General features: G+C 40.2%; 2 protein-coding genes across 3 annotated transcripts in view; one reads left to right on the top strand and one right to left on the bottom strand.

Moving 5' to 3' along the window:
• Positions 1-26,623, bottom strand: part of SHC4 (SHC adaptor protein 4) — a 141,335-nt gene that overhangs the window by 50,955 nt on the left and 63,757 nt on the right. Inside the window, exons 3-4 of the mRNA XM_025389582.1 lie at positions 17,359-17,422; positions 10,400-10,519 (exon numbers count right to left, since the gene is read on the bottom strand). Of these exons, the coding sequence (XP_025245367.1) occupies positions 10,400-10,519; positions 17,359-17,422 (184 nt within the window). The remainder of the gene's footprint in view (positions 1-10,399; positions 10,520-17,358; positions 17,423-26,623) is intronic.
• EID1 (EP300 interacting inhibitor of differentiation 1) lies at positions 3,339-5,949 on the top strand. Of its 2 annotated transcripts, XM_025389585.1 has the most exons (2): positions 4,235-4,397; positions 4,467-5,949. In XM_025389585.1, the coding sequence occupies exons 1-2, from the start codon at positions 4,302-4,304 to the stop codon at positions 4,866-4,868; spliced, it is 498 nt and encodes a 165-aa protein (XP_025245370.1). In that variant the 5' UTR covers positions 4,235-4,301; the 3' UTR covers positions 4,869-5,949. The 2 variants fall into 2 exon arrangements, with proteins under 2 accessions (XP_025245368.1, XP_025245370.1); XM_025389583.1 differs by having other exon boundaries at positions 3,339-5,949.

The raw sequence follows: 26,623 nt of genomic DNA on the forward strand, positions 1-26,623 counted from the left end.
TGAGAAGACGGTATGACAAAGGTGTCAATCCTACCCCAGATTAATTTATAAATTCCATGCAATCCCAATAAAAATGCTTCTAAAATTCACATGGAAGAATAAATGTGCAAGAGAGCTAAAGCAAATTTTAAAAGAACAAATGCATAAGAATTCCTTTATCAGATAAGAAATATTATAATATCATATTCAAGATGCCCCTAAATTCATATGAAAGAATAAATGAGCAAGAAGAGTTAGGGCAATTTTTTAAAGAACAAAGACAAAATATTCCTGATCAAACAGCAAGATATGAAAGTGTAGAAATTTCACAAGAATTCAAAGTCTAAAAATAGACTCATGTATTTAAGAACTTTTAGTCTATGATAAATGTGACACCAAGCAGCAGTCAGCCAGAAATTATGTGTCCATGGTGAGGAGAACTAGAGCAGAGGCTCCCAACTCCCCTGGCCACAGACCAGTACCAGTCCGTGGCCTGTTAGGAACCGGGCTGCACAGCAGGAGTGGGCAGTGGGCGAGCGACAGAAGCTTCATGTGTATTTACTGCTGCTTCCTGTTGCTCACATTACTGTCTGAGTTCTGCCTCCTGTCAGATCAACGGTGACGAACGGTGACTTCAGATTCTCATAGGAGAATGAACCCTTTTGTGAACTACGCATATGAGGGATCTACGTTGCATGCTCCTTATGAGAATCAAATGCTTGATGATCTCAGGTAGAGCTGAGGTGGTGATGCTAGCGCTGGGGAGTGGCTGCAAATACAGATTAACAATAGCAGAGAGGTTTGACTGCACAGAGACCATAATAAATCAATTGCTTGCAGACTCATATCAAAACCCTATCAGTAAGTAGCAAGTGACACTTAAGCTGCATCTGGTGGCAGGCTACATAGTGGCAAGTGAGTTGATGTACTTCAGTTTGTACAGCTGCAGCTGATGGCAGGTTTTAAGTCAGAATCTGACGATTTTAGTTTATGCCTGGCCCGCCCATTATCTTATTTACCACTTCCAGCCATGTCTCTTTCCTGCACCGTGCACTTTCTCAGTCACAGTTTTGGTAAGCCCATTAGCTAACCCTAGCCAAAATGAGTAAAAACCAAACTTCGCTGGAGAGTTTCTTTGAAAAGGGAGAAAGATCCACGATGAGACTGCAGAAGACTTTAAGGCTGCCAACAAAAAGAAAGCTGCATTTAAAAGAAAATACCAAGAGTCCTACTTAAAATGCCAGTTCATTACAACAGGTGATTCACATTCTCCAAGCTCACTTTGTATAATACGTAGCAAGTGGCTGTGTAACAAACCCATGAAGCCTTCTAAACTACTTTGTCACATGGAGACCAAGCACCCTGCATTAATACTAAGCCTTTGGAGTTTTTCAAAAGAAAACAATGTGAACATAAAGAATAGAAGCAATTATTGAAGGCTACCACTTCCTCAAATGTATCTGCACTGGGAGCATCATTCTTAGTGGCTAACCACTTTGCTAAAGCTAAGAAGCCCTTTACTATTGGTGAAGAGTTGATCCTGCCTGCTACTAAGGACATTTGTCATGAACTTTTAGGAGAGGCTGCAGTTCAAAAGGTGGCATGTGTTCCTCTTTTGGCTAGCACCACAACTAGATGAATAGATTAAATATCAGAGGATAATGAGGTACAATTGTTAGAAAGGATTAATGAGTCACCGTGGTACACAATCCAGGTTGATGAGTCTACTGATGCTGACAACAAAGCAACAATGCTTTTTTGAGTATGATATATTTTTCAGGAGGATGTGAATGAGGATACATTATATGCACTTTTGTTGCCAACCAGCACCACAGCTGCAGAACTATTCAAGTCTTTGAATGATTACATATCAGGAAAATGGAATCAGTCATTTTGCATCGGTATATGCATGGGTGAAGCAGTTGCCATGACTGGATGGCATTTTGGTTTCACTAATCAGGTCAAAGAGGTCGCTTCTGAATGTGAGTCTATGTACCGTGTCATCCATACAGAAATGATGGCTAGTTGGAAAATGTCACCTGAAGTTAACCACATTTTGCAGTATGTGATTAAAATTATCAACCATATTATACATGCCCTTCACTCACATCTGTTTGCACAGCTCTGTGAGGAGATGGACGCAGAGCACACATGTCTTCTCTTATACACAGAAGTGAGATGGCTTTCTAAAGGTAGATCACCGGCCAGAGTTTTCGAGTTAAGAGAGCTGCTGCAGAGATTTCTTTTTAGAAAAACAGTCACCATTGGCGGCACATTTCAGTGACACAGAATGGGTCACAAAACTTGCTTACTTGTGTGACGTATTCAACCTGCTCAATGAACTCTGTCACTTCAGGGAAGAACAACAACTGTGTTCAAGTTGGCAGATAAAGTGGCTGCTTTCAAAGCTAAACTGGAATCATGGGGGTGACAAATGAACACTGGGATTTCTGACATTTCAAACATTAGCAGAGATTTTGAAAGAGACTGAGCCAGGGTCTTCTTTCTCCCAGCTGGTGCATGATCACCTATCTCAGCTTTCCAGAGATTTTGAGCATTACTTCCCGTATTAGTCAGGGTTCTCTAGAAGGACAGAACTAATGGAATATATATATACACATATATACATATACACACATATATATACACCTATATATATGTAAAGGGGAGTTCATTAAGTATTGACTCACACTATCACAAGATCCCACAATAGGCCATCTGCAGGCTGAGGAGCGAGGAGAGCCAGTCCAAGTTCTAAAACTGAAGAACTTGGAGTCCAATGTTCGAGGGCAGGAAGCATCCAGCACGGGAGAAAGATTTAGGCTGGGAGGCTAGGCCAGTCTCTTTTCACATTTTTCTGCCTGCTTATATTCTAGCCAAGCTGGCAGCTGATTAGATTGTGCCCACCCAGATTAAGGGTGGGTCTGCCTTTCCCAGTCCACTGACTCAAATGTTAATCTCCTTTGGCAACACCCTCATACACACACCAAGGATAAATAATTGTATCCTTCAATCCAATCAAGTTGACACTCAGTATTAACCATCACACTTCCCATCCACAAAAGACAGAATGGATCTGTGACCCATTTGTGAATAAGCCAGGTGAATCCACTTTGTCCATGCTAGAAGAGGATCAACTGCTTGATATTGCAAATGGCGGTGGCCTTAAAAGTATGTTTGAGACAACTTCAAATCTCCATACGTTCTCGATTAAAGTCAAGGCGGAATATCCTGAGATTGCCACAAAAGTACTGAAAAGTCTCCTTTCATTTTCAACATCCTATCTTTGTGAGGCAGGATTTTCCGCAGTAACAGCAACCAAAATGAGATTACAGAATCCACTGGACATAAGGAACACACCTTGGGTGTCACTGTGTCTCATCACCGTCTAGTTGCAGGACCGTCTAGTTGCAGGAAAACAAGCTCAGGGCTCCCACTGATTCTACATTATGGTGAGTTGTATAATTCTACGTAACTACAATGTTATAATAATAGAAATAAAGTGCAGAATAAATGAAACGTGCTTGAATCCTTAAGTATACACAGTCATATAATTCATAGAAGTATATACAACTTAAAAGCAGAGGCTTTTAAGTTGAAGACAGGTAAAACATGTTTTTAAAAAACACACAAAATAGTATTTTGCTATGAATACATAAAGATACATGTAAATGCAAATAAAAAGAATTTAAAGAGTACACGCCGCGTTGGTAATAGTGGAAAAATACCTACTCGGAGAAAAGAAATGGGACCAAGTATTTCTTCGCTATAACTAAAAAAAGAAAAAGAAAAAAAGGACAATATATATGTCGTTTGTGAATTTAACTTTTTAAATGACAACACTAAAAGGACAAAATGGATTAGTTCTTAATATGCTGATCTGTGGTTATGGATGTTGTCTGGTTTGGAAACGTGGATTTAGAAGTCATCAGCACATAGATAAATTGCCCTGGGGAGGAGGAAGAAGGGAGGGGAGGCACATTAATGTTAGGAGGGCCATGTAAAGTTATTTTCCAGTTTGCTGCATCACAAGCAGCAGTAGGGTTAAGTAACACAGAAACTGTTACGCTCTTGCCTACAAGGTCCCTAGATACCAAGTTCGAATCGACGGAAACGTAGCTCAAAAAGCGCCGCCCACACCCCGGGAAAAACATTGAGCTACGCCAACCACAGTGGCGCGCCAAGCAGGAGGCGGTACCTGAGGACCACGCCTGCGCGCGGGGTTACGCAAGCGCGCAGCCTTTGCGCACGCGCACAAACGCACGGCCGCGCAGCATCTATCTTGCTGGAAGCTTTTTGCCAGAGGTTGAGCGGTTTGCATAATGTCGGAAATGGCCGAGTTGTCAGAGCTGTATGAAGAGAGCAGTGACCTGCAAATGGATGTGATGCCTGGCGAGGGTGACCTACCGCAGATGGAGGTAGGCAGCGGGAGCCGGGAGCTATCCCTGCGTCCCTCCCGCAACGGGGCCCCGCCACAGCTCGAGGAGGAAGGCCCAATGGAGGAGGAGGAGGCCCAGCCAATGGCGGCGCCAGAGGGGAAACGGAGCCTTGCTAACGGGCCCAACGCTGGGGAGCAGCCAGGCCAGGTGGCGGGCGCAGACTTCGAGAGCGAGGACGAGGGCGAGGAATTTGATGACTGGGAGGACGACTACGACTATCCCGAAGAGGAGCAGCTTAGTGGTGCCGGCTACAGAGTATCAGCCGCTCTTGAAGAAGCCGACAAGATGTTTCTGAGAACAAGAGAAGCAGCCCTGGATGGCGGGTTTCAGATGCATTATGAGAAGACCCCGTTTGATCAGTTAGCTTTTATCGAAGAGCTTTTTTCACTGATGGTTGTCAATCGTCTGACCGAAGAACTCGGCTGTGATGAGATTATTGATAGAGAGTAGTTACATGCTGTTAAAAGAGGAGGAAACTACTTGAGGAGGGACCCAACTTTCCGCTATCTTTTGGGTTCATTCCAAATAGTTTTGTGCCATTGAAAAACTTGACCTTCAAAAAAATTTGTTTTTCAGAATCGAAGACAATAGGACAGTGACTGCACAGTTGTGAAAAAGGAGGAGAATCATTAAAGAAAAAGGAAAAAAGATTTTAAGACTGTTGAAATCTGTTATCAAGAATGTCCTAAAACACCTATGGCTTTGACTTTGTTATTGATCCAGATTATTTTCCTTGCATTGGGGAAAATATCTTTCATATTTGTTTGCTGTAAAGATGGTTTTGCAAGAATAAGTCATGACCAAGACAAACTGCCAATACAAGAGCCCACTGATATTAATTATATAATGAGAAAAAATGTATCCAACTAGGACACATATCTTTTGAGTTATTTGGACTGAAAGTTTAAGAAAACTTGGGAAATTCTATTTTGTGATCTAGTCAAGCCATAGTTATCAAAGGCTAAATTTTCAGTGTAAGATAAATGAAGTATTCTTCATTATTCCAAAAGGATGAGTAAACTCAAAGATGTATCACGTGTGCTCTGTATCTTAAGATGTGTTTCCAAGAGCGTCTGAAATTTTGTTTGTACATGTATCTTGATCATTTATAAAGCCACTGTGATCTATAAATCAAGAAAATTCATTGTCATAACCATTTTTAAAAGTCAAAAATTAAGACATCTTTAAAAACTTTCAAATCTAGACACTAAATGTGTATGAATGTACAAAGAAACCATTGCTCACGCTGTTATATACTAGAGAAATTTTGTTTTGCTTGCTGTTTTAACTTGACAGGTGAAATACTTTAGTTGAACTTCATATTGTAAGAACTGTTAATAAAAAGTTGTCAAGTAAAAAGCCCTATATCTAAAAAGACTTTATGAACAGTTATTCTATCAACTTTTAAAGGTTTTAAACCTACCCAGAAATTACCTTGGTATCTGAAGTTTCCCTCTGTCTCCTCCTCTAATTAAGCTTGTTATTTGTTATGCACCAGCATTGGAGATAATAAAATTTCTTGTTCTGTGTATTTTGTTTGGCTAATAATATTGCATACATACTTTATACTAGTTTTTATTGTATGTGTTAACCAGTATTAAGGGAAAATAATCCAGCTTCAGCTATCTAATTCACAAATTAACTTCTGGAAATTAAACTTTGTAAATTAAGTTTTTGCCCTACAAGAATTTGCTGGTCTAGGAAAACCTGCCCTATCAATGAGTATGTTGCCATGGTTACCTTACTAAGATGCTGAGGTTCTAGGAGAGTAATGATTACATCAGAAGGCTATGTTCAGCAAAATGAGTGTATCAGCAGGTTTTATCATGATCAGTAAAAAGGTTCCAGATGCTTCTGCTCCATTATAGCAGTAAAGAACGAATATCCAATGCAACAGGACAATTCAGAGCCTTATTTATTTTATGGTCATCCTGCCTTTTGGGAGAGAGATCTGTAAAAGATAGGACTGTGACAAGGATGATCAGAATTGTTCAGACACTAGCTGGGTTGGGAGGGAGAGATGGTGGAAGTAAAGTGTTGGTTCTTAGACTTCTTAATCCTACCACTTCCACTGCTATCTCAATTAGCCTGTAGCTACGGGCAGATGAGTGTGGATAGATAATTAATTTCATGCGTGATGTAAATTAGTTTGGATGGGGGTATGCTAGTGCACAATAAACTGGCTGGTTGTATTTACCTCCAGATGTTTATCTTTACTAGGAAAGGTAAACTCTTGGGAAAAAAAATCTGACGTCCACAAACTAGAAGGTTGTGATTCTGTTTCTCTCTGGGACTAAGTAGGGCACAAGAGTTGGGGGTGGGAAACACTCCCTGTTACATCTGAAGGCCCATCTTAGGGAGAAAAACCTGGGCTCTGCAATTGGCTCGGTTGTTTTTCAGTCTTAAAAATAGGCAGTAAGCTGAGAGACAATGAAAATTGTAAATACTTATTTGTATTTATTGAGGATAGAAAATTAACATTTTAACACCCCTTTTAGGGGTGTAAAATCATTTGTATTTCCTTTACATGCAGTTACCACAGACAAACCAGACTACTTGGTTAAAATTTGGGTTCTACTATTTGTTAGCTCAGTAACTGGGAAATTAATCTCTCGGACTTGGGTCCTGAACTGAAAATAGGGACAATTGGATGTACCTTACAAATTGTGAGGACTAAATGAAGATGTGTGTGAGAGTGTGTGTGTGTTTGTGTGTGTGTGTGTGTGTGTGTGTGTGTGTATCTTCATTTAAGGGAACTAGAGAAAGGAGTTCTGGGGAAATTCTAACTGATTTTGCAAGATAGGGGATTTAAAGAAGCTTTTGAGTACACAGTGTGATTAGGGAGAGTTTTGCAAATTTATCCATATGTATTACAAATGTTCGCTTAGATCAGATATCCCATGTTGGCTATCTTCAGGCCACAGATCTATTTTGTTTGGTTCATGCTTATAATTTTAAGAGACCAACATCTCAGTACAGAGATAGCAGCTAAAAATCTAGATTCTTACCTTTTTATTATTTTTTTTTTAAAGTAAAAGATCTGGGAGCCTTTGACCTATAGACCTATGTAGCCAAAAACCAAACAGACAAAAAAGCAAACAAACAAACAAAAACATCTGATTCACCTTTAGACAAGGAAGGTGTTCTGTTTGCCAAGTGTCAGTGTTATCTCCCCAACATAGAGGCCAGGTAGCACTTGATATTTATCATTGGGCTTGCACCATTGTTTTTTCTTGTGTTTGCACAGCTTGCGTTACCTACTTGGCCTCTAAATATCTCAAGTTGCCTCTCCTTGTAGAGACTAAAGGATGTCTCAGTTTTTGCCTGTTTTACCTTAACTCTATTACCCTTCTGAATTCAGTATCTGTTAGAGTTGTAGAAATCAGTAAAGAATTAGTGGGAGTGTGAGCTACTGAGACTGACGTTTTTGCTTGAGGCCCTAAAATACTATATTAAAGTATGTCAATAAAGTCTGTCGCTTGAATTTTGAAACAAGGAAATACCTATAACTTACCCTTGCAAAAGTGTATTTTCCCATCCTGAAATATGGTAATATTTAAAAATTGCAAGCATTACATGTTTAATATTTTCTGCCTCTGGAGGTTTGTAAAATATTTTCTGGGAACGAATGGTTATATTCTTGATGTTCTCAGTGACCAAAGATAAATGTGAACTATCTGTTCCATAAATGCTATCATCTATGAATATATCCATAAACTTGAACCTTTGTTTTTAGTCCAAAGTATATCTTAGAAATTAAGTGGGGATGGGGAAAGCATTAATATTTCTTTGTATTTATTTTAGAACTTCCAGTGGTAGCGTTAAGGATTTAATTAATCCTTTTCTTGTGCTGTATCCACAAGGTCTCTAATCTTCGCTGTGTTCATTTCTTAAACATTTTAGTTGCCTTTCTCACAAGACATAAAGCTTCTTGAGTTGAGGCCTCTACAGTGGCACATCTCTCCCACCTTCCAGCCATTTCCCCTAGGCCTGCAGAAAAGCTCAACATAGTTACTAAAAATCAGCCCTCAGGTCTGAGATAAATGAGATCTTAACTTTGGTCCCCACTCCAGCAGTGGGCTGAATACAACCCCGTTCCATGGCACCAGTGCAGAAAAGATGTGGATTACTTTAAAAGGCACATCATATTACTACAGTTACTGGTAATGAAAATCACCCATTTTCCTCACCTCTGTTTTGCCTGAAAGGTTATGGATGGGTAGTAATACTTTGCCCTAAAGAAGGGTACTGAAGGGGAAAGAGAGACTGAGAATAAACTCTGCCCCACCACATACACCACAATCCCATTCTTCATAAATTCCTCATTCATTTCAGGAACCCCACAGAAAGGGTCATCTTAAAAAATGATCATTAGATTCTACCCAAAAGGCTGTCATTATGATGGCTTCAGCTTTGCCCACTCTTCCTGCCTTACAAAACTCCGAGATAATCTGAGGGCTCCTCTACTTAGTGAGATTTCATAACTAAAAGCATTGAACTTTCGTAGTACCATCCGTGTGAATGAAAACTAAAAATAAATTTTGCATCTACATATGTACTGAAGTCGAAATGTCAGAATGACTGAATGAATGTTTTACCACTCATATGTGTCATGTCTTCCAAGCACAGCCCAAAATGTTATGCTCTCTTTACACCAATGGCATCACCACTCTTGGAAGATCAATCAGGACCCAACTAGACAAGAATTTACTTGTAACTGTTTCATGTTAGCACTTTTCCTCTAAGGTGTTGTATACTACTGCTTAAACAGTGTATTTTATTCTGTTTTTTAATTTAGAAAATAAAATAGCCCTCAAAACCTGTACTTATATGTTACTGATAATTTTATAATCTTATAATATGTTCTTCCTATTAAGTACTGAGTATATGAAAAGGTCTCTGAGAATATTTGAGTAAATAATAATAATAGGTATTATGTGACTGGCACACACTATATAATTTACATCTATTATCTCATTGAATCCTCTAAACAGACCTATGAGACACTTAAAATCCATCCTCTCAGAAACCTTATAAATAAGTACCATAATCCTCATTTCACTGATGAAGAAAACTGAAGCCCAGAGTAGTAGAGTCACTTGCTAGTAAGTGGCAAAGCCAGCATTTCAACCCATATGTAACCTCAGAGCTTTTAGCATGTTATTATTATTAAGTACACATTAAACCTTGATCAACAGCACTCCACACAATAAAACCTTAACTGTAAAGAAACTTGGATCACAACATATTAGACAAAGAGGAAAATCAGATCCTAACACACATACATAACCTGATAGAAGGAATTTAGTTTAAAAAATTAAAAGCAAGCCAAACAAAATGTCCTTGTTAAGGTACATATTTAGCCCAATGCCTACGTAAATTCTACATTTGCTTCAGCAATGCTGTTCTTTGAGAAATGAGGTTCACAATGAAAACTCAGGCACACCACAGTATCATAAATTATTAAGGAAGAAAGCATTATCTTTTATACAATACCATTTTAGAAAGCTTCTCAACTACAAGAATTGGAAGAAAATATTTTCTGCTTAAATTTCAGTTTGCTAGAACACTAACCCTAACATCACCTTTCCCGTTTGTCCCTCATCTGCACCCTGGCCCAACACACAGTCTGTCAGTTGTGATAATGGAATTGCTATCCATTTGGGGAGGGTTGGTGGAGACATCAATGATCAATTTAAGGATATGAGTTGCTAAATGATATTTTCTATGTTCTTTGCACCTTAGTTCTTCATTCAAAGCCAATTAGGTAGGGGCACGTATGTAGGTGGTTACACGCCCCAGTGATGGGTTGGTAATGCTGTTGTTCTAATGATTGTTACGCATAAATCTTCAGCAGATTTTTCCCTTGTGCTGTCTTAAGTTGTAGGCATACTCTGTCTAAAACTTTATTCTTTTCATTATCCCCAGTCTTCTCTGGAAAAATAGATATGTTAAACTATAAATGACATTTGTGATCTTACCTGTTGGTTGTCAAGATTCATCAGTGTGAGACTGCATGTTGAGATGGTCAGTTTTATATTCATTCCTGAAAACTGAAGATTACTTTTGCCAAGAACTGTTGATAGGAACTTAACTGGAGGCTTTAAAAATTAAAGAAGAAAAACAAAACACTGTCAGGAATTTTGTCACAGAATGAATGTTAATGTTTTTTAAATGTTAAAAATGAGTCAAAGTCCAAACTCTTCCTTTCTATTTTACCTTATATAAATCAAATGAAAGGGAATGATTTTTATTAAATAAACATGTTTTTAAAATTAGAATGCAGCAAATTCTTTATTAAGTAGTGAAATTTAGGCCCTCAGAACTTTCTCCTAGTTTCTCTCCTCCCCAGGTGCTGGGAGTGGACTCCTGCTTGAATGTAAACAAATTCCTGTGAGAGTTTAGACCAGCTGAACTCTTGCGTCCTTTTCAATACTGCAAATCTAAAAGAAGAAAAATTTGACAATCCACTGAATCTAACGCCACAGAAGGCATTGATGAACTCTCCAATTACACAACTGCTTCCTTCTCTGAAGCCATCCCTGTTCCTCCCTCATCTTTCCCTTGCCAGAGTTAAAAAGTCCTCTCTACTAGTCTAATTGTTACCTTCAGATAATCATGATGCCTGAAATTCTAACATTGGGCATTCCTTTAGGTTAAATTGTTGTTTTCAGAAGGTCCTAATTGTTAAAATGAACAAATATTACTAGGAAGGCGTTAGCCCCTTCCACATTAACTCATTAATAAAGATGATTTACCAGAAATTACTAATAGAGATTTAGAAGAAGATCCTGAGGAAAGGGACATGTTTTTTTGTTTGTTTTGTTTGTTTGTTTTTTGAGACAGATTCTCATTCCGTCGCCCAGGCTGGAGTGCAGTGGCGCGATCTGGAAAGGGACATGTTTTGATAGAAGTCAAAATTCTGGACCAGGCATTTCTCAAGAAGAGGAGGTGTGGGGGTTTGGTGAAGAATCATGAGAGTAGGGGGTACCCAGGAATTATAAAGAAAAGCACTGGGGTCATATGTCCACAAAGGCATACCAACAGGGGGGCGAGAGGGTGGGCTGGTAGATTTCCTCAGGCAGAAATGCCACTTACCAACTGATGACCTTGGACAAATCACCTTTCTAAGCCTCAATTTCCTTTTATATAAAAAGTGGGGGAAAAAAACAGTAGCCACATCACAAGGGCTGTTGTGAAGATTAAATAATAACTGGAGAACATTTAGCACAGTATTTGGCTAGGTACATGAGAGCTATTATTATTATTATTATTACTTATTTTTGCCCTTCCCAACATTAAAAATTCTAAGAAATAATTTGAGAGATTTAAATGCTTTGATGGATGCTTGGATTAAGTCCTGAAATCCTCTGCTGGAAAGTGGACCAGTTGATGGAAATCAGTGATTCCTCAGCATATGAATCAATACTTTGAGGCAATCAGTGAAAACACAATTTGTTTCTGTCCTAGTTTTGCTCTCATTTGATTCATTCTGGAGCCATACCAAACTGTTAAACACACACTGTTGAAATTTTTTTTTTTTTTTTTTTTTGAGACGGAGTCTCGCTCTGTCGCCCAGGCTGGAGTGCAGTGGCCGGATCTCAGCTCACTGCAAGCTCCGCCTCCTGGGTTTACGCCATTCTCCGGCCTCAGCCTCCCGAGTAGCTGGGACTACAGGCGCCCACCACCTCTCCCGGCTAGTTTTTTTTTCATATTTTTTAGTAGAGACGGGGTTTCACCATGTTAGCCAGGATGGTCTCAATCTCCTGACCTCGTGATCTGCCCGTCTCGGCCTCCCAAAGTGCTGGGATTACAGGCTTGAGCCACCGCGCCCGGCCGCACTGTTGAAATTTAATGTACAGTTTTATTTTTAATTCCAAGCTCATTCTAAAATGTAGTGCAAACAATGTGAGGAAGGAGCCCTAAACCTCACAGCTATCACCACATCATAAAGCTGACTCTTGGTCTACTTTCTTTGCTTCTTACACGGCTCTGGGCAAAGCGAGGGATTTTGTGTTCCCCGCAGTGATTTTATTAACAGCAAGATGTTCATTTGCTTCTCTAGAGTTTCTTTTCCATGCTAGTTTAAAAAATATTATTAAGCGGCCAATGCGGTGGCTCACGCCTGTAATCCCAGCACTTTGGGAGGCCGAGGTGAGCAGTTCACGAAGTCAGGAATTCGAGACCAGCCTGACCAACATGGTGAAACCCGTCTCTACTAAAAACACAAAAATAAGCCAGGCGTGGTGGTGCGTGCCTGTAATCCCAGCTACTCAGGAGGCTGAGGTAGGAGAATCACTTGAACTTGGGAGGCGGAGGTCACAGTGAGCCTAGATCATGCCACTGCACTCCAGCCTGGGCAATAGAGCAAGACTCTGTTGCTCAAAAAAACAAAAACAAACAAACAAAAAATATATATATGAAATACAAATTAAATTATAACACTATCTCATAGTTGAAAAGCATTTTGTTATCTGTAAAGAACTTTTGTATAAGTCATCTTAATTTTGTTCTCACCATAACCTTAATCTCGTGGGATATGCCCAAAATGTATTTATTATATAGGAGACAAAGTCTTTCATGCCATTATTAGAAATGTCCTAACAGTTAAAAGACCCATGGAAGAGAAAGGAGTGGAAAGCACACAGGATGGGCAGTGAGGCAACTGGAATTCAAGTCCCAGGTGTGATCCAACTTGTCAAGGGACCTTAGACAACTCTGGAACCCCCTCAATGTCTTTGTTTACAAAACAGGAGTAATACTATCACTTCCATTCTTCCACCTCTAGCCATGGGAGGTCTTAGGAGAATCAAACTTAGTATTAATAATAAAGTATATGGAAATGCACAGTATACGGCGAAGTGCTAACAAACTGTAGTGATTATAATTACTACTTTCAAAATCAATTTTGGCAATTTTGCTACAGGATTTCTTCAAGAAAGAGATAGGGGAGAAACTGTAGACCCTGGCCTTGGGAGAGGTCATTATGGGAATGAGAGGAGAAAGGAACAGAAAGGGGAGGCTGAGGATGGGATACTGACCAACTTTTACAAAAGAGTGGAGGCAGACCTGGCAGAAGTGCTTATCCATATTTTACAAAGAGAAAAGCATTAAGATAGGGAAACATTAATTGACTGTATCTGGGTCAATTTATTGGTACTGACATAGCAGCCTAGCTCTTCTTACTCTATATGGCATAGTCTCTCAGGAATCCCCAGTTCTTTCAGTTATTCATTAACTTTTAGACTTCAAAACTCATAGGAGATCATATAAATAGATAAATCATTTATCCATTAGCACTCCAAACTGCTAATGATGCAGTATCTAACAGACCTAAGGAATCAAACAAAGATCTGACTATATTCAACTGGCCCTACATCGTTTTTTGGCTCTCTCCCTGCAGGGCAGATGCTTGGCAAAAGGGCAGATAACATCGTGATTAAGTGTGTAGATGCTGGACCAGACTACCTGGGCTTGACCTAGCTCCTCCACACACTGACTGGGTCACTGAGCAAGTTACTTAACCTCTTGGGGCCTCAGTTTCCTCATCTGTAAAATGGGGACAAACAATAACACTTGTGGCTAGGTTTTTTGTGATGATTAACAAAGTATAAAAACCACAGCATTCCAAAACTTATGGGATGCAGTGAAAACAGTGAGTGCTAGGAGGAAAAATCATAGACATAAACACTTTTATTAAAAAAGCAGAAAGATCTCAAGTCAAAAACCTAACACTGTAACTTAAGGAACTAGAAAAAAACAAAACCCAAAGCTAGTGGAAGCAAGGAAATCATAAAGATTAGAACAGAGATAAAATAGAGAATAGAAAAATAGAGAAAATTAATTAAACCAAAAGTTGGTTCTTCCAAAAGATCGGCAAAACTGGCAAACCTTTAACTAGATGAATTAAGGCAAAAAAGAGAAAAGACTCAAATTACTAAAATCAGAAATGAAAGTGAAGACATTACTACCAATTCTACAGAAATAAAAAGGATTATAAGAGACTACTGTGAACAATTGTATGCCAACAAGTTGGAGAACCTAGATACAATGGACAAATTGCTAGAATACCTATCAAGACGAAATCATAAAGAAACTGAAAATGTGAATAGGCTTGGTGAGAATATGGAGAAATTAGAATCCTTGTGCATTATTGGTGGGAGTGTAAAATGGTACAGCTGCTGTAGAAAACAGTATGGTAGTTCCTCAAACAATGAAAAAATAGAATAACCACATGATCCAGCAATTCTACTTCTGGGTGTATACCCAAAATAATTGAAAGGAAGGTCTCTAAAAGATTTTGTAACTCACGTTCATAGCAGCATTATTCATAATAGCTAAGCTGTGGAAGCAACCTAGTGTCCATCTACGGAAGAATGGATAAGCAAAATGTGGTCTATACATACAACGCAAAATTATTCAGCTATAAAAAGGAAGTAAATTCCGACATCTGCTATGACATGGATGAACCTTGAGGACATTATGCTAAGTGAATTAAGCCAGTCATAAAAGGACCAATACTGTATGATTCCACTCATATGTAGTATCTAGAGTACTCAAAATCATAGAGACAGAAAGTAGAATTGTGGTTGCCAGGGTCTGTGGAGATAGGGGACTGGAGAGTTACGGTTTAATGTGTAGAGTTTCAGTTTTGCAAGATGAAAAGAGTTCTAAAGATGGATGATGGTGATGGCTGCACAAAAATATGAATGTACTTAATATCACTGAACTGTACACTTAGAAAGGGTTAAGATGAGGCTGGGAGTGGTGGCTCATGCCTATAATTCCAGCACTTTGGGAGGCTGAGGTGGGTAGATCACTTGAGGCCAGGGAGTTAGAGACCAGCCTGGCCAACATGGCAAAACCTCATCTCTACTAAAAATACAAAAATCAGCCAGGCATGGTGGCACATGATTGCAATCCCAGCTACTCGGGAGGCTGAGGCATTGAGAATTATTTGAACCCCTGGGAGGCGGAGGTTGCAGTGAGCCGCTGGACTCCAGCCTGGGTGACAGAGTGAAACCGTCTCAAAAAAAAAAAAAAAAAAAGGTTAAGATGGTAAAGTTTATGTTATGGATATTTTACCACAATAAAGTGGAGAGAAAAGAAAAGAAAAGAAAAAGAGGTAAAGTGCTGGAAAGAGTCCCTGGCACATATTAAGTACTCAATACATGCTAGCTATTGGAGGAAACCAGCTGCTTTTCTGTTTTTCTCTGCAAGTGTACTTTCCGGATAGATGATAGCCAGGTTTGCTTTGTTTTATTTTGGGATGGGGAATCCCTGCTCCTTAGATGAGAAAATCTTGCCTGTTAGTTGGAATCATCCAGTTGAAGCATTCTAATTAGAAATTATGAGAAGCAGGAAGAGGTTAGAGATTACTTTGGAACCATGGGTTCTGTGAAAGAAACTAGTCATAGGGAGTCCTTAATAGAATTTAAGAGCCATTTGTCAGAATGTTTCATATCATGTGGGTTCTCTGAGTCACTCTGGGTGACACTGGTTCAGCCCTATGTAATATAATGAAGAATGATAACCGAAAACAGGGCAGAATGGTATAGAAATAGAACCCTAAGCTGGGAATCTGAAGACTTGGCTTCTACAGCTGGCTCTGACCTTAATCACCCTAGTGACTCAGACAAATACCATCTCTTGTCTCAGATTCAGTTTAGTAGCTGGCAAAATGAAAATGTTAGACCAGAAGATCTCTTTAAAAACCCTTCTCGGCCAGGTGTGGTGGCTCACACCTATAGTCCCAGCACTTTGGGAGGCTGAGGTGGGCAGATCACGAGGTCAGGAGATTGAGACCATCCTGGCTAACACGGTGAAACCCTGTCTCTACTAAAAATACAGAAAAATTAGCCAGGAGCCAGGCTTGGTGGCAGACGCCTGTAGTCCCAGCTACTCAGGAGGCTGAGGCAGGAGAATGGCGTGAACCTGGGAGGCGGAGCTTGCAGTGAGCCAAGATTGCACCACTACACTCCAGCCTGGGCGACAGAGCGAGACTCCGTCTCAAAAACAAAAACCAAAAAAACAAAAAGCCAAACAAAACAAAAAAAACCCTACACTTAAACAGTCTGCAATTCTATATGATTTATATAGTTATCTTAAGAGCTTTTGCATCGGCCCTTTGGACTTTTCAAACTAACAAAATATTCTAGGGCTCATAGCTTAATAGCAATAATACTAGCTACCATTAACACAGAAAGTGTAATAGATGCCAGACGCTGTGGTAGGTAGTATGTAGACATCACTTCATTTATTTCTTACATAACCCTGTAAAGTAAGTGCTATTTTCTCCCATTTTACAGATGAGTAAACCAAGGATCCAAGAGGTTAAGTGACTTGTCCAAGAGTACACCGTTTGTTGGTGGCTGAGGCAGGACTTCAATCCAAGTCTGTCTAACATCAAAACTTTCGCTTTCTTTCCACAGGGAAAGCTACTCTACCCATGCGTTATTACCTCACCTTTACCACTATCCATATTTATACTAGAAAACAGGCCAGGAAGCCTAAAAGGTCTAAAATGTTGTAATGCAGAACACATACATTATAAAATGTGGAAACTGGAAGGCACTAAACTGGTCATTTAGTTCAACTCCCTAACTCCACACTCCACAGGAAATAAGAACGGAGTCTCAGCAAGATGAGATTCCATGCTCCCTGGTCAGTAAGAGCCAAGTCCAGCACCCTACATTTCTGACATAAAGCCCAGGGGCTTTCTCCCCTCTGCAGCTGGAGGCATCGCCACGTCAGACAGCGTCAGGCAACTCGGAAAGATTTGAGGGACAAGAGTAGCTTTGAGTGCAGCTCTGATATCATGCCACCTAATAAAGGCCAGGCTGGACTTTGGGTCATACGGTGGGATGAACTAACAGCAATTTTCATACTCTCTTTGCCATCATGAGGGACACATAAGCAAGAAAACCACCGCAACATTTACCTTTCGCTTTTTAATGGCTCCATTTGCCCCGGGGACAGCTTCACACAGGCGACTTATTGCTTCCCTAAAGAACAGAAACCATACAAATAAAGACTTAGCATACTACCTCCACACAGTAAGTGTTTAAGAAATGTTAGAAATTATCACGACCAAAAAGTACACATACATAATAGTGAGTCCAACACACATGATATTCTCCCAGCCCCACAGGAGGAAATGCTGTACTTACTCCTTCTGCAGGAAAACCTAGCAGCACCCTAATAGTGAGCAATCGCTTCACAACAAGGAGCTCCACTGTTCGCTTTTTTCATCTCTGTTTTTCCTTGGATTTTCAGATTTTGGTTTTTGTGTTGTTGATTTTTAACCAAAAAGGAGGGGCAGGGCATTGTCATCTGGAAATACTTTGCAGTGTTACCTCTAGCAAAATCATCTCTGTAATGTTATGAATAAAAAGCTTCATAGTATCTCAGAACTAAAGACAATTAAATACAAAAATAACCTGACACTAGAGGAAATTTAAAAGGATCGGGAGAATGTTGAACTTCAAGGTGGTCTCAGATGGAGTTTTATTGACTAGGTTGCTGCTACAAGCCATTGAGCTTTCATGTAATTTCACAGAAGAAAAGAAATCAATATCGAATTTCCTCCTTTGCTTACTTTTCTGCCCTTCCTATATATTGCGCTTCCTGAGAGAAAGGCACCGCTAAAATAAGTAGTTGCTCCTTAATGGAAGTGGTGAAGGAACTGGCGCCCTCCTTTCCAGAAATGCAGTTAAAACTAAAAGCTTTTGTCTCTGGGACTCTGAGCATTCATAACTGCCCAAGCTTTCACTCTGTGTAATTTGAACCTTAGCCTTGTGGCTTTGAACACATATATTAAACTTTTCACAAGGCAAATGAAAATCTCTTCCGGATTCCCCAGAGATCATTGTTTAAATTAATAAACTATATTCTCACACACACGCACACCCCAACACACATACACATGCAACACTATTATAGTTTTTATATATATTATATTTCACAATAGTATTTTCTATAGTTTAGATTCCCAAAGGAAGTGGGGAGACGTCAGAGAGAGGAATGCAAACCCATTTTTGTTTTGTTTTGTTTTTGTTTTGAGACAGAATCTCGCTCTGTTGCCCAGGCTGGAGTGCAGTGGCACAATCTCAGCTCACTGCAAGCTCCGCCCCCCAGGTTCACACCATTCTCCTGCCTCAGCCTCCCGAGTAGCTGGGACTATAGGTGCCCAACACCACGCCCGGCTAATTTTTTTGTATTTTTAGTAGAGATGGGATTTCACCATGTTAGCCAGGATGGTCTTGATCTCCTGACCTCGTGATCTGCCCGCCTCAGCCTCCCAAAGTGCTGGGATTACAGGTGTGAGCCACTGCGCCTGGCCATGCAGACCCATTTCAAAAACTACAGCTATGATAGGTTGTAGTGCAGAGCAATATTCTTCTAGAAAATACTTTTGAAAGATAATTAGAATTCCCAAATATTCTAGGCATTATTTTGCACTTATAAATGTATGTTTTAGCTCAGATAATTTTTTCCATATAAATGAAACTCTTCTTCAAGGTATTGTCTTGTTAGATTTTTGCATAATTATCTGCAATCAAAGGATAGAATGGATCTTTGGTTAGCACATATTCTCAGGATTTCATATTTATTGTTTCTCTAGGATTCTATCCTTTGTTCTCCGGAGTCAAATAGAAGGATAACACAGAGAGTTGGGCTCTCTGGCTTGGTTGGTTGATTGATGTTTTGAGTCATCTTAATGATTACTCAGTAATTGATAAGACTCATAATTAATCCAAACTGGCACTGATACTGCCAAAATAGCTAGGCCAGGCACCCCACTATATTGACAGTATTTAATAACGAGGTATTATAAGATAGGGCAGATCCTTTACTCCATGAGAGCGATTTGGATATTTTGGTCTAAAAATACAAAAAATTAGCCAGGCGTGGTGGCAGGCACCTGTAATTCCAGCTACTTGGGAGGCTCAGGCAGGAGAATCGCTTGAATCCGAGAGGTGGAGGTTACAGCAAGCCGAGATCGCGCCATTGCACTCCAGCCTGGGCAAAAAGAACGAAACTCTGGTCTCAAAAAATAAATAAATAAATAAATAAATAAATAAATAAGTTGACTATAAATGATGTGAACTTAAAGTAAAAACAAAGGTGAATATTGATGCTGCCAAATATAATAACAACAACAATAATAATATAACAATAATTATATGCTAACTATAGTAACTTTTTATTAGAAGTTGTTACTTTTATATAGCAACTCGTAATTTCATAAACTGTTTTCCCACACATTTGTTTTTTTGATTCTCACACCAAGGATCAATGTCTTCTAACAAAAAGTAATGCAGTGAATCTAAGTTGAAGGGAATACTTTACAGCATGAATACCTCTCAAGGAGGTTTTAAAAGGATGAACCTTCCTGGAAGGGAGGGGATTAGAATTTCTCGACAGACAGAACAACATAGGTGAAGACACCAAAACACAAAGTATCATGATATGAGGGGAATTACAGGTACTTTGATGTTGCTGGAGCATAACATATGGTAGAACAAGAGTGAATATGAACTAAGAGATAAGAGTCTAAATACTGTTTCTGTGAAGTGCCGGACAGTAAATATTTCAGACTTTGCTCTTTTGCAAGTACTCAACTCTGCTATTGTAGTGCAAAAAGCAGCCTCAGACAATATGTAGACAAGTGAGCATGGCTGTGTTCCAACAAAACTTTATAGAAACTGGTGGCTGGCCAGATCTGGCCTATGGGCCACAGTTTCTTGACCCGTGGATCCAATAATTCACACAAAAGGAGAGAGAAATCATTCGGTTTTTTAAGATGGGAAAATATTCACATTCATTATAATTTTAAAATTGAAAATTAAAACAACAAGATACTTCACTCATTAAATTAGGGGAAAAAAATACAAAACCCAGTGCTGGAAAAGATGGGAAATATTCTGCTTTAGGCATATTTATCCATTGCCAGGGGCCTCGGTTAGTATTAATATAATCTTTCTAGAGAGTAATTTGGTAAAGGTTGACAAATGTCAAAATTTCTCAGAGCATGGGCGGGGCGTGGTGGCACACACCTGTAGTCCCAGCTACTTGGGAGGCTTGCTTGAGCCCAGGAGTTCAAGGCTGCAGTGCCACTGCACTCCCACCTGGGTGACAGAGCGAGACCCTGTCTCTAAAAACAATTTGTTTAAATAATTTATTACAGCCTTTGACAAGGTGGGGAGAAGCCTGTATTGGGATAGCATTGAGTATATAAGTAAAAGAAACACTTAACATAAGAAACCAACCCAAAGTCTTGCGATATAGAGATAAAACATATCAAAATGGATATTGCCACTTGGACTATAGAAATATGAAAAAGTCTACAGAAATTAGTGTGAAAAAGTAGAACTTGTAACAGTATGTACACATTAGTAGCAGCTATATCAAATTAATCCTGTGTAAATAGTAATGTAGAAAAAGCTTATGAACTATGGCTTGGTTTTAGGTGTTTTTTTGTGTGTGTGGTTTGCTATTTCGTTTCTGATTCTACTGGTGTTTAGATATAAACAATGTAAACAATGTTATGTTTTACTTTCATTGTGCACTTGATTGGATAAGTAATCCTTTAAAATATTGAAAATAATGCACAGTAAGTTCCTTCAGCAGGAGTTTTGCTAGTGTGAGGCAAAGGTGTTGAGATGTGAAGGCACATCAAAAATGTCCCAATGGAGAGGTGACAGCCATAGAGAGATGGGACAATGTTCATGTTATGGATACTAACAGGTGTTCTTTATTTCTCTCTCTGCTCCCATTCCAGCTTAGCTTTTAACCCCTCCATCTTTGTAGCCACTAAATCCATATTTCCTTTTTCAGTTTTTTTTAATAGAGCTACCTGTTTCTATTCCCAAAAGTTTCAAAAAGATAAAAAATCTTGAGTGCATTTAGTAAAGCCTTTTAGAATGGTACACCTTGCAGTAACAGCGAGCCCAAGCTTCAGTGAAAGAACAGCCCCCATTTATATTTATTTATTTAATTTTTTGTTTTTGTAGAGATGGGGTCTCACTCTGTTGCCCAGGTTGGAGTGCAGTGGTGTGATCATAGCTCACTGCAGCCTCAACCTCCTTGGGCTCAAGCAATCCTCCCACCTCTACCTCCCATGTAGCTGGGACCACTACAACTGGCAAGCACCACCATAATTGGCTAATTTTTTCTTTTCCTTTTTTATTTCGTGTAGAGACAGTGTCTCCCTATGTTGCCTGGGTTGGTCTTGAACTCCTGGGCTCAAGTGAGACTCCCACCTCAGCCTACCAAGGTTCTGGGATTAGAGGTGTGAGCCATAGCTCCTGGCCAGCCCCTATTTACTAAGCACTCTCTATGGTCAGGCTCAGAAGTGAACACCTTATGTACATCATTTCATTGAGTCATAACAGTATCATTCCAAGGTACGGACTTCACCCTCATTTTACCAATGAGGATACTAAAGTTCAAAGAATTTAAATAACTGTGTACAAATAAGGCAATTGACAGTGGGAGAGACAGAATGCAAATCCACTTCTGACTTCAAAACCCACAAGCACTGGGAAGGAACCACATTGCCAGATGGATGAAAAGGAGGGAGTCGTAGGCTCTAGAGGCTAGGGGAAGTAGTATATTGACTGTCCTTCCCTTGCTCACTCCCCTAACACAGTGAGGGGAGGCTCTTTGGCCAATCGCTAACACCAGCATGGCTGGGGTAAACTACCCAGGCAAAAGGACAAAGTGGTAGGGGCTGACTCTTCTTAGAAAAGACTTACTCAGATGCCCCTGCCCTTCCCCAGCCCTCTGCTGTCTATGCGCTGGCTGCCACCTCCTGGAAGAAACGAGCATCTGGAGCCAGGCTCTGCCCACATGGGCAACATACATGAGTACGCACTCACATGCTCACTCAGGACTGTATATTTGAGGCGTGTGAGGCTTTACAGAGCCCCCAAAATCTCTTGATGTACAAAACTCTGCTCAAAAGAAAAAAAGGGGAAAATTTGGGCTTATGAACTTGCTTTAAAAAGTAATTATCAGCCAGGCACAGTGGCTCATGCCTGTAGTCCCACCACGCAGGGAGGCCAAGGCAGGAGGATCCCTCAAGGCCAGGACTTTGAGACAAACTGGACAACATAGTGAGACCTTGTCTCCACAAATATATATATATATTTTAAATTGCCAGGCGTAGCAGTGCACACCTGTGGCCACAGCTACCCAGGAGCCCAGTGCAGGAGGATTGCTTGAGCCTAGGAGTTCAAGGCTGCAGTGAGCTAGGATCATATCACTGCACTCCAGTCTGGATGACAGAGCAAGACCCTGTCTCAAAAAAATAGTACTTATTAATTTTTTGAATTGGAGACTCTAAGATGAGCCATGCCTCTCTCCAATAAAAGGCCTATTTGTACAAACTTTTCTTTTCTTTTTTTTTTTATTTTTGTTTTTTTGGGACAGATCTTGTTCTGGTTGCCCAGGCTGGAATGCAATGGTGTGATCTCGGCTCACTGCAACCTCCGCCTCCAGGGTTCAAGCAATTCTCCTGCTTTAACCTCCCAAGTAGCTGGAATTACAGGCACCCGCCACCACACCCCACTAATTTTTGTATTTTTAGTGGAGATGGGGTTTCACCACGTTGGCCAGGCTGGTCTCAAACTCCCGACCTCAGGTGATCTGGCCGCCTGGCCTTTCAAAGTGCTGGGATTACAGACATGAGCCACCACGCCCGGCCGGTACAAACTTTTCTATTCCGTTTAAGAAGGTCCACTCCTCACCCCAAAGCTCCCCAGAACATTCTGTGGACCTCTTAGAAATCACAGATCCCAGGTTAAGAATTACTGCTTTAAATTAACCTCTCAAATTCCACTTGCCTTGCTGATAGCAGCGTTAACAAATCTGAAATCCCAGCGAGGAAAGGCAGATAGATGCCTGCATTCTGTTGCTTTTGTTCACAAAGATCTTTTCTTCCCCTACTACTGGGACCAAGACATTAACTGTAACATTTTCAAGAACAAATAGTACTTTCAGTGCTTTTCTGGAGTCTCAGCCACACCCTTGGGCCAACTTTACAAATGCTGAGGAAAAAGAAAAAGACAACAGAGCTGAGCGCGATTTCTCCTGGGACCGAGGGGGCCCCGCCATTCTTACAGCCCCCAAATTTCTGCAGAACCTTTTTGGAGCTGAGTGGCGGTGAGACTTTCTCCAGCTAGCAAACATTCAGTAAGTGTCTGCTTTTAGAGGAGCAGAATTTTTGGGCTTTCAATGGCTAAAGATTTCCATCTTGGGAGCCTGTATTAGAAAGAAAGAGAAACGCCCCAGTGCACCAACAGTGGCCACTTTGTTCATTGTTTCGCCACATGAGAGAGAAGGGGAGAAGTGGGCTGATGTAAGAGAATGAGAATGCCGTTGAAGATTTGCTTTTAAGCATATAAAACCCTGCCTACGCCATAAGACCAAAAAAAGATATTTTGTCTGTCTTAACAGAGTCCAAACTAATCATCCAAACAAAGCCACCTTTCTTCACCAACTCCTGGCCAGTACGACACTGAAGTTATAATTCTTCTGTGTCTTTAACCCTCAAACAGTTAAGCTCCTCTGGAAGCAATGTCGCCTAACACACACACACACACACACACACGTGCACACACATACACTTTTTAAATTTTTTTAATTTTGGAAGGCACTATCACGATCCAAGACAAAGGGGAGCATTTAATGGGAGGAGAGGCTGTGGGGCAGATTTCTTCTGGTGAATGTCAAGATGCAGTTCTTCAGTCAATAGGAAAGCCAGAAAATGTGCAACATGAAACCAGGCAAAGGGGCCCAGCTGGAATGATTAAAGGCAATGATCCCCACATCCCCCACCTTTTGACACATACACACACACACACACACACGCACACACACATCTATAGTCACATATGCAGTGAAGGAGTAGTTCCAGTTTTGTCCCTGCAAATAGGAATGAGAATAAAATTTTAATCACAGCAAGAGCCTTTCCAAAATAAAATGTCAATGATACTCAGCTAAGACAAATTCACCTGCCATTTCCCAAAGGACTTTCTTTTACTTTGCATCTCCAACGTAAGTCCTTCAAGAAATCAGTTACCAAAGTCTAAGGGACATGTTGCGCCCTAAATGTCTCGGATTGCCTTCTTGTTACGAATGAAGAGACTTAGAGTAATTCAGACTGCACATCCATGTGGTATTATGCTGTTCTGATTGTTCTAGGGAAACCAGTACCATCTTTTTTTAAATCTTTGCCTCCAGGACAGCAAGGCTCAGTGATCTATGTGTTCAATTTTGTCCAGCTTAGTGAAATTAAAGACATCCAAGAATTTGTGAAAGCCCTCAGACTGGACACTTTAGAACAGGAGCCTGCCTCTGCGGTGATAAGCACACAATGAATGCAGTCAATGCCCATAGACCAGTTGAAAATGGAAAGCCTCAAATTTGCTTTGTGCTATTATCAAGGGGCATCACCCGTGCACTCCAGGAGGGTGAACTCAGCTCATAAAATACATCCTTTCACTTTAGAAACAGGCACCGCGAGTCCCAGGATGGTCAAATAAAACCTTTGAGTACTGCCCACAGCATTTATCCCCACACTGACTTAGTGTACCACTCTGTTCACCTGAATTGTATTTAAAGTCTGATTCTAAAATACAATTGCTAGCCAACCCAGCTCAGTAACCATAGGAAATGGGTTTGTCTGTCTACTTCATGATTCTGCCCTTTGGCTCTGATGCAAATGTGAACCCATTAATCACACCGGAATGAGGTGAAATATCCTCTTGTCTAGAGTATCACATCTCCCCTATAAATCTCACTAGTTAACGGACATTAAGTGCTGGTTTTCTACTGTCCCCAAAGTGATTTCCTGTAATACAATCATGTATCTCAAAATTCAAACACCTATGTCCACAAGCTGATAGCTTATAGGCTTAAGGAAATGACAATAAGAAATAGAGTTGGTTTCATATAAAATACATGGGAATTTGTAAATTCAAAAGATTGTTCTCCTTTAGGATAAACTGGGCTTCTTTAAAACAACTCTGTTTTTGACAAAATATTCAAAATATTATGAAGGTGTGTCTCTTGGAGTTAAAGAGTGCACTGATGCATAGTGGGGTCACTTACGAGCCAAAGCTCATTAAAAACAAACAAACAAAACAAAAACAAAAACAGATCTTACTTAGTCACCCACTTTATTCACTCAAGGTCACTCTAAACAATGTATATCTACTTCCAAAAATTCTTCAGAGAATAATTGGAATTTTAAAGACATTTAAAACAGTTTGGCCAGGTGTGGTGGCTCACACCTGTAATCTTTGCACTTTGGGAGGCCAAGGTAGGCGGATCACTTGAGGTCAAGAGTTCAAGACCAGCCTGGCCAACATCGTGAAACCCCGTCTCTAGTAAAAATACAAAAATTAGCCAGGCATGGTGGTGCATGCCTGTAATCCCAGCTATTTGGGAGGCTGAGGCAGGAGAATTGCTTGAACCGGGAGGCAGAGGTTGCAGTGAGCTGAGATTGTGCCATTGCGCTCTAGCTTGGGTGACAGAGCAACACTCCATCTAAATAAATAAATAAATAGTAAAACAGTTTGTCATACAGGTGTCTATACCATTGAGCAAGACAGCAATTGCTGTAATGAATATATTATTTCTACCACTGTTTTTTTTTTTTTAAATAACTTTGGTTCTTTTAAAGGCTATTTGGCATATATGTTGTAAATCTTATTGGGAATTCAATTTTTTTTAATGTGTGTGCACCTCTGGAAGGAAGGAACAACTGGCCTAGCCAGTTAATCCACCTTGACAAATTATTTGTCAAGGACAACTTCAGCCTGCACATCCACAGAGAGTACACCATTAGGTAAGTGGTGATCAAACTGTAAAGTTCTTAAGAATCACCTGGGTACTGGTTAAAATACAGATTTCTAGGACCGTTCCTAGAGGTTTTGATTCTGAGGTGAGGCCTAGGAATCTACAATTTCACAAACCTTCCAAGTGATTCCGATACAGAGTTCATGAACCACACAGCTGATTAAACCTTCTCCTCAGACTCACTGCACAGAGTAACTGGTGCTGTGCTCTATAGCTTAGACCAGATGGTTGCGTTAGAGGGTGTTAAGGAATTAGGTCACCTATTCCTAGAGGTCAGAATAGGGGAGGTTACACTGCCTATATGTTTGATGATATTCCATTCTGGGAAATTTTGTTTT

This window comes from Theropithecus gelada, chromosome 7a (genome assembly GCF_003255815.1).
Source record: "Theropithecus gelada isolate Dixy chromosome 7a, Tgel_1.0, whole genome shotgun sequence".
Taxonomy (NCBI): domain Eukaryota; kingdom Metazoa; phylum Chordata; class Mammalia; order Primates; family Cercopithecidae; genus Theropithecus; species Theropithecus gelada.

What these genes read in the sequence shown, in the direction of transcription:
- EID1 (XM_025389583.1), top strand. Translation starts at nt 4,302, where the DNA reads ATGTCGGAAATGGCCGAGTTGTCAGAGCTGTATGAAGAGAGCAGTGAC.